Below are 8,900 nucleotides of genomic sequence, written 5' to 3'. Positions count from 1 at the left end.
GTGCTACTGAGCTCAGAGCAAATGGAATTGCAATGTAAAAGGAGATTTTGTGGCACTGAAACATTTCACAGTCTTGCTGCCAGCACTTTCCTGAACATAAGGTCTAAAAACAATGCCTTCAAAACATCAAAAAGCAAGTAAGGGATCACGTCATCTTGTCCACCATCACATGCCTTTGTGATGATTGTTCACCATTCTGTTGAGCATCTAGAGACATATCGCCAACACCTCGCTTCATTATTAAGCTGTTCAAGTTCACCTCAATTAGCTCTTCAGCATGTCACCTCTTCTCGGTTCCTGGGGGGTTCCTCCACATGCAGGTTCTTATTTGCCTTCCAGATGCTGTAGAGAAGATGAAGCTCCTCTGTCAAGTTCAATGCCACTCATTTTTAGTTGGTCCCATGCTGTCTGTAAGTGCTCAATTTGATGACCTCTGCATTATGGTATGTTTACATTTACATTTACATTTACAATGTTTAATTTAGCAGACTCTTTCATCCAATGTTTTGTTGTCTTTGGTGCGGCCTCAGCTTCCTTTTAACATTAGGCATCATGCCAATTGAAATAAGTGCTCCATTGTGTTCTATGAAATTTTTTACAATAATCATTGAGATGTAGATGTTGACTTTTTATGTGACAAAGTCTGTTCAGGTCTAGTTTTATACAGAAAAGTGATTTGTGGAATGCCAAATGCTTGAGGGGATGCTGCTCTACAGAAACTGTTTTCAGTTAGGAAATCAGAAAACACAGCGAGTTCAGCCAGTCTCATTAATGGTAAAACATTCCTGTTGTGTGTGTTTTCATGGTTTAGAAATCATTACTTAAATACTGATGAGCACATTTGGGTATATCTGAGAGGGAAGCTCAGGTAAAGCAACAAAAGTGTGTATCTTTGTTACTCATTCCTTCCACTTTAGGATTATAGGTACTACACCAGGCTGCACACAGACATCGCTCAAACACTATCCACCCATTGAGTCATCTTCAGACGCGTTATCCAGTTCAGGGTCCTCGTCTGATGTCTGTCCTGGCAACCTTGGATGCAATTTGAGATTTCGTCTTCACTGGGACGTCGGTCCATCACAAGGCATAATCTTTGATTCAGCCTGCTACCTCACTGCTTTCTGGGCCTTGGTTTGAGACTCATCTGGCCACTCTTCTGTGTCCCTCTACAATGCTTTACTGTAAAAGGATGGCTTAAATGTCAGTGCTGATGTCTCATGGATCAAGTGAATTATTTATTATTATTATTATTATTATTAAGTGTCCTGGGTTCAAGTCTGTGCTCAGTTGTTGTCTGCGTGGAGTTTACATGTTCTTGTTTTATGGGTGGAGGTGGCAATGGGGATATTAGTTTGTTCCTCCAACACCCCAAAATCAAGCTTGTTAGATGTTCAAACATGACATTTAGTCTGATGGATGAAAAGTTTGATTTTGGTCTCATTGAACCATAAAGTGATCTTTCAGTTGACTTCAGTGTCTCCCATGTGCCTTCTGACAAAGCCTAGCCTAGATATCTTGTGCATTTATTTACCCATAAAGCTGCAACTAGTGAACCAAGAGGCCAACATTTGTTGTCTACACAGTCTCTCCAGTCTCATTCACTGTAGCTTATAACTCCTTCAGAATTTTCAGTTTTCTTGTCCTCCCTCACTCATGATCGCTCAGTTTTTGTGGATGGCCTGCTCTCAATACAGTAGCTGCAGAGCTCTGTCATACTCATTCCATATCTTAATGACTGGTTTAACTGGACTCTGGAGGATATTCAGTGACTTCAGCAACTTTTCATGTCTCCATCCCCTAACTTGTACTCTAAATCATCCAATTTGTTGAGATTCTTGGAGTGTTCTTTTGTCTTCATTAGGTGTATAGTTTAGATTCACCACAATGTGGACCTTCAAGATACAGGGGCATTTATACTGCAATCAATTGAAGCCCCTTGACTACAGATGGGTGATCTCCATTGATCTAATTATATGACGTCTAAACCAACTGACTGCCCACTGATGATTTAGGTGTGTCATATTAAATGGGTGAATATTTATGTGATCAATTATTTTGTAATTTACTGTTTATCCATCCATCCATTATCCAACCCTCTATATCCTAACTACAGGGTCACCGGGGTCTGCTGGAGGCAATCCCAGCCAACACAGTGCGCAAGGCAGGAAACAAACCCTGGGAAGGGCACACGCACACACACACCAAGCACACACTAGGGACAATTTAGAATCGCCAATGCACCTAACCTGCACGTCTTTGGACTGTGGGAGGAAACCAGAGTACCCGGAGGAAACCCAGGCAGACACGGGGAGAACATGCAAACTCCATGCAGGGAGGACCCGGGAAGTGAACCCGGGTCACCTAACTGCGAGGCAGCAGCGCTACCCACTGTGCCACCGTGCCGAATTTACTGTATATTTACAATTGATTTAGTTCATTTTGCAGGATAGTTTTGAAGTAAAGGGTCATGCACACATGTTTTACAGGCAGCTACCCAATAAGCCAGTAGAAGTTTATAAGGTTTCACTTACAAACACTAAGCAGCTTCTCTGAGCATCTCCCAATACACCATATTTTGTCCTTAGAACAGCTTGGTCCATCTTAGCCCAGAAGTGCTCAGTTGACGTAAGATCTGGTAACTCAGCAAGGCTCACGTTCCTGAGATCATACTATTTTCTTTGTGGTTGACCAATTTTTGTCATGATGGAAATGACCATCTTCAGATAGGTAGACATCAGCCTGGATGGGAAGCACCTGGTCAACTGCCATGTCACGTTGAATTGAAATAATACCCAACCTTGCTGTTCTCACAAAGAGATGGCACTAACTGTGAAAGAAGCTATGTAACAGTAAGAAGGATTAAATGACTTTGTACGGACAAGCCACCACATTGAACAAATCACAGACATTTTATTGTTTTGAAAAGAATATTTTTTAAAACATTGAAAGCAACAAGGCTATAAAAAATGTCTGTTTCCAAAGACATGAAAACACCTAGATTACTCAAATGTACTTTTCTCCATTGAAAAGAATTAGAAAGCATCCCACAGACACACATGTCTACTAGCAGCAGAGGGAATTTGAACCCACAGTCCCTGTGCTTCACTCTTAAAAGTTCTTTAAAGGCACTTTATGGTTCTTTACTGAGTTGAGTGGTTCATTTCATTCTGGGAAGGTGCTTTAAAAACTTCAAATATGTGAAGAGAAACCTGAAATCTTTAATGTATGGCAGGCTACCTGGCAGGGCACTAACAGAGTAAGAAAACTTGGACTTAGCCTGTGGTATTTTATATAGCAAAAGTCCTTTAGAAATCAGGGTCCATCATTATTACAAAAAAATATGTTACCATCTATTCACGGTTATTTATTGTATGGAGCCTGTTATGGATCTACATTAATAAAGGTTCTTTCTAGAACCTTCATGGGGCTTTTAGGATCCAAAAATGGTTAACCTATGCCATTGTTCTGAAGAACCACTCTGGCACCTTTAATGTTAAGAGTGTTGCTAGTCCCAAAGCTTAATCTCTACACATTTGTATATTTATTAGGAAAAAAGAGTAAATCAAAAGCAATAGAGAAACACCAAGAGGTGTTTAGTCCTGGCCCACCATAGTGTCTTCTTGAATGCCAATCTGTCACTCATACACCACACCCTGCTGTGTAGCTGCTGAGGTCCCGTCCTCTGCAATGGTTTCTCCAGGCCACCCTGTGGATGAACAAAATAGCATAAGTATCACCAGCAATAAATCTGAAAGAGCCTGGGGGCACAAAAGTGATGGAGGTCAAAAAGATGTTTTTTGTGCAAATGAATTTGCCTGTCCATATTCTCACTTAAGCCAACAAGGGAAGCATCTTACCAGGCGCCGATTCCATTGGGGTCTCTCACCACTCTTTTAGCACATTCAATGTCATCAGCGATGTCACTATTCAGCAGACCTGCAGAGAGCGAGAGAGCTGTTGTCACGTGTACACTTACTGTAACTCAACACATTTATGATTACCTTTAATTAAAAAGACCAATTGTATCATATGTAACGTCTTTCAGAGTCATTGCCTGTATGGTGAAGCTACTTATTTTGTGAAGAATTTGACAATGTGTTGTGGGTTTTTTGGGAGGATTTTTCTTATCTTCTTAGCAAATGAAGACTGGGGCGCTGTCAAGAAACAGGGCCTGTTCAGTCCTTTGAGGAATTCCTTCTGTGATTTTGGACTGTACAAGAAATAACTTGTTGTTTACAGGGTTGGAGCTGACTCCAGGGATATCAGGTACTTTTCTGTTTCCTCCTCCTGACCCAGAAGAAGAACTATAACCCTGACTTAACAACTTGCGTTTCAAATAAGTCAGTAGGTTTAACAGTTTAAAGTCACGTCAACTTCAGGAGAACATGGAAACTCCACAAACAGACACTACTAATGATCAACCAGATTAGACTGCTTTGCCAAAGTGTAGGCCAAAGAAAGTGTAGTGATAATGTGTAAACAGATGAAAATTGAAATAAATTCTGTAAAAGCAGGCACAATTTAGTTAAAATCACACCGTTTTAAGCATAAAGGGGCTGCCTAATCCCTTAATAAGCGGTTGAAGTGCATTTTGGTAAATGAGGAGAAACATCTCAGTAATATTAATAGCACTGATAAAGAATCATCCAGAAACTGAGACAGTGAATTCAATTGTGTCGTCTGTCTAAATATTTTAGAGAATAATGACATTTATACTGTCAGATATGTTGATTTAATGCCAGGCATGAATTACATGCACACATTAAAACTGCCCGAATGAAAAATCTGCAGGCCCTGTGACCATCCAGAACTGAAGCTGCCCACCACTGACCAAAGTCCAGATTAACTGTGAACAACGTAACAGTGAAACAACACTGCAGGTAAACACATTTATCTGAACTACCTGGAATAACAGTTTTACAGTGGAATCTGCTCAGACCAGAAGCAAACGGACAATTGCTTTCCTTATGCCCACCTCGCCTCCTCTGCACCTTGTTGAAAGATTCATTTGTAATGAGGAATACGCCTCTGACATAGGCAGGACTGTTGGCAGCAGAGACTGTGGCAACGGACACTCTAAACATTTGCATTTTTACTACCTAACAGGGCCAAGAACAAGTTAGTGGGGATGTGCACTTCTTGACTGGCGCCATATCTAGGGTTTACTCCCAAAATGCACTCAGTGTTCCAGTGAATTGACTAAGCAGGTTAGAGAGTGGATCACTAATGAATGTCACTTTATATGACAGTACTGGGAATAGCAGGGCACCTCAGACTGACCTCACCAATCTCTAGGTGGCACACTTTCCATTTCATGCACACAATGGAGGCGCTACTCCATAATTCCAGGTGTTTACTTATATCTTGCCCCATGCCTCTGCTTATTACTAAGACATAGTAACCGATGGATTATTCAACACAGCATGGTCTCAAAATGAAGCGCTCAGTACTTGTCATGTTTGTGTGCACATTCACTATCAGCTAATCACTGCCCTTTACAAATATGGAACTTCTTGCTGGCGTAGGTAATACATATTACTGCTTTTATTATCCCTAAAGCAACACTACTGTTTACCAGGTAAGGAACTATAAAATGGTGTTTCTCTCTGAAGATTATTTTAATGTGAGGCTTCACTTCTAAAACTCTCTAAAATATGCACTTCATGTCCAGATATTTAATATAAGCTGCCCACTCCCAGAAATCCTGAGACTCTCCATGAGTTTTCTAGGAAAAGCATAAATTACGTGAGTTACCGTACTTGCCTTCATTCTCTTTACTTGGGCATGGGAATACACTAACATCTCTAAAAACAGTCACAGACTGGTATTTTGCCCAATGTTTGCCAAGACAGGCTGAAGTTTACCATAATGTTAGAAATGGTGGGCATTCTAACTGGCAAATGTGCATTTCGTAGATGGTGAAATCACTAAATGATGATATTTCAAGCAGTTACTTGCAGACAGTTTGCATACCATGCCAATTATTAGTAGCTGTTGATTAAATAAATCTGACACCCATATATTCAAGGGCACTCCAGAAAGCTTTAAACACACGGAAGTGCTAAGCCCTGCAGAGGAGTCACACATGGTATTGTAACACAGTAGAAGTTCATAGATTCACATTTGAGACCTGCACAATCTACAAAAGTTCGAAAAGTCTCAACTTCACAAAAGAAACGCAGGCACTCACGGCTGCATGGGATGCCACATCCATCTGCAGATCGGATTCTTCCGTCTCTACACCACCAGCGACTGTTAATCTGGAAGATGCCATAATCTGTGGAGCCATCTGTGTTGTGGTTTTGTGCATTGGTGTTGTAATCTGACTCCCATTTTGCTAGACAGACCCCTGTTTGGAGATGGAGACAAAGAGAAAGAGAATGAGAATGGTCAGTCCAAAGTGCAATGAGTGAGCAACAGGATTATGAAGGGATGGGTAGAGGATGAGACACACCACATTTTAGGGGTGGATTAGTACAAAAACAGGGGTCTGGAGTGAGGACTCTGGGTTGTCAAAGTCTACTTTGACAGATAGATGAATCTGAAAAGACATAGTTTAAATTAAGGTGAAATGGTGAATCTCAGCTACAAGACTCATGACCTCAAAATGGTTTAAAGAACAGGATTTGAAGTGATCCAACATAAGAAAGCACAGAATATCACAAAATCTGAGAATTTTTCAAAATCAGACCTTTAAGACCTTGAGTCTGCTTATTATTGGACTCTTAAGATGCCAGGAGACTCACTGAAGGTGCACCTGTCTGTTCTGGGACCTGAACTTGGTCCAGTCCTGCTGAAGTTCAGCAAGCACGTAAGCAGGTAAAAAATACTTACAGTCAGCCAGGCCGACTCCTCTGTATCCACTCATTCCTGATGCCTTCAGTAACCTTGCCAGCTCACATCGCCCATACACTTTCCCTGTAGCTGGAGAACAGATGCCAACTAGCAGCAGCACTGCAAGCAGAAGAGGGGAAGACATGGTTGCCTCTGTCTATGTCTTTCACTCACTCTTCACCAGTTTTGCCTGCAACCCACCAAGGATTTTGATAGACAATAGAAGAATGTAAGAGTGACCTTGGTGTGGACTTCAACCAAGAATCAGTAATCTGCTGTGTAGCTTCACATTTATATCCTCTTAGTTAATCTTGAACAGATTGAGTGAGTAAACAGAGGTGTGGAAGGAAACATTGAAAAATAGACCAGGAGTTTGACTCCTGAGCTTTAAAGGGGATGTATGAATCTGATAAATAGCTTTACAACATAAAAAGAACATTGGTTCAGCTCCCAGATGTACACAAAAAATTCAAAAGGTGTTTAAAGATTAAAGAGATACAATATCACATCCTTTACCCATTCATCAGGTTCCGGGAGAATGGCAGCTATGAGGACCAGGCGGGCAACTGCACTGGAGGGGGTACCTGTACCATGTATCTCTTTCATATTGGAATGATTTGAAATCACCAACCTCACAGCATGAGACATATGAACAGGCGGCCATTCACACTATTAAACTTCTATTGCCTGTTTTTGTAGTGTTGGAAGAAATATGTGCAGACTTGAAAAATATGCAAAGACCATGCAGAAATCACCAATTAATTGAACAAGAATTGAAACACAGTGAGGCAACAACGCACTGTCATAGTGACCATAAGAGTACATTAGCGGGATTGAGAAGGTTGTGTTAATTATTGGCCCTGTGTGTGAGCGAGTGAGTGAGTGAGCCCAGGACTGGGGTCCTATCTTGGACTCATTTGAGTTAGTACTTCCAAGATAAGCTACAGTCACCTGTGACTCTGAACTGGATTAAGTGAGCTTGAGAATGTTATGTTTTTAAAATTGTGATTTGATTTGGATATGGGACTTTAAATTGTGATGGACACAGACAGGTATGCATCGAGCAAAAAACATTAAGAGACCCTATAAAAGACTGAGGGTGTCTCTACTGTAAATTATATAGTCAATTTTTGCTTTGCGCCCTCCCCCACTATAATCTCTCAGTTCTAGGGGAGGAGCAAAAGCTTTAGTTTTGTCAAAAATTTTGATATCCGGTTTTCAATGGTTTGTGATGTTTTAGGGTCCCCTGATACTGAAAACATCGGTATCTAAATGATGGGTGTGTGTCAGTCTGTGTCTGTAGGTGTGTATCGGTGTGCCACAGATCCTTGAGGATGGTCTAGAGGTAAAACAGCTGGACAGGAAAATGCCAAATGCGAAACTTAAGCTTGTTATGAGATGATGATGTGCTGATTAGTTTTTGACCCAAATCGTGCAAGAGAAAGAAGCACTCTAGAGGAACCCTCAGATACCGTAATTCTGCAATTAATTATGAATTCTTCTCACCAATTACTATCGTAATGACCTATTTTATCACCAGAAAGATCAGCACCAGAGCAGTAAATAATTACTGAAATGTTATAGGATAGTTTATGTAACTTGGTTCCTAGGGTGTAAAGCCTACTAACTCTCACTTTCAAAATATTTTATAATCTAAATTTAAAAATACTACAACCTGACTATTTTTGTCATAGTTTTTTAAAGGAAGCATATTCGTTTAGAAGTCATTTACAAAACTTAAGCTGCTACAATGGCATAAAGAAAATACAGAGCGTAACACACTAAATGTGGACCTCCAGAACTGCATAATTGGGCAATCTGTCCTGTACGGTTAATATTACATTGATGAATGCTTCTAGAATGAGCTGTCCAGACAGTAGTTTAAGAACTGATGACCTGTCAGCCTAGCTGGTCCAGCAGAGTATGTGTCCACTGGCTGCGTTTGAGCACCATCTACACCTCTTCACTGCTCTTCCAGGACATATGACAAACAGCACTCGGGAAAGACTGGAAGGAGCAGAACCTGTTCATCAAAAAAGAAGACAAAAAACCATCCACTCTCT

General features: G+C 40.8%; 1 protein-coding gene across 1 annotated transcript; it reads right to left on the bottom strand.

Annotated features, from left to right (window-relative positions):
* Positions 1-3,335: 3,335 nt before the first annotated feature.
* On the bottom strand, positions 3,336-7,109 carry LOC114663618 (lysozyme C-like). The gene is made up of 4 exons (XM_028817479.2): positions 6,838-7,109; positions 6,194-6,352; positions 3,861-3,939; positions 3,336-3,709 (listed from the first exon to the last, which is right to left on the bottom strand). Exons 1-4 carry the CDS (start codon positions 6,980-6,982, stop codon positions 3,643-3,645), a joined length of 450 nt encoding a protein of 149 aa, XP_028673312.1. The 5' UTR covers positions 6,983-7,109; the 3' UTR covers positions 3,336-3,642.
* Between the last annotated feature and the right edge of the window lie 1,791 nt (positions 7,110-8,900).

This window comes from Erpetoichthys calabaricus, chromosome 13 (genome assembly GCF_900747795.2).
Source record: "Erpetoichthys calabaricus chromosome 13, fErpCal1.3, whole genome shotgun sequence".
NCBI classification, from domain to species: domain Eukaryota; kingdom Metazoa; phylum Chordata; class Cladistia; order Polypteriformes; family Polypteridae; genus Erpetoichthys; species Erpetoichthys calabaricus.
The sequence above is the reverse complement of the archived record's forward strand: the minus strand, read 5'-3'. Positions and strand labels throughout refer to the sequence as shown.

What these genes read in the sequence shown, in the direction of transcription:
- LOC114663618 (XM_028817479.2), bottom strand. Translation starts at nt 6,982, where the DNA reads ATGTCTTCCCCTCTTCTGCTTGCAGTGCTGCTGCTAGTTGGCATCTGT. An exon ending in ATGTGGCATCCCATGCAGCC is followed by an intron (nt 3,940 to 6,193) that starts GTGAGTGCCTGC and finishes CGCTCTCTGCAG; the next exon opens with GTCTGCTGAATAGTGACATC. An exon ending in CCCAATGGAATCGGCGCCTG is followed by an intron (nt 3,710 to 3,860) that starts GTAAGATGCTTC and finishes GTTCATCCACAG; the next exon opens with GGTGGCCTGGAGAAACCATT.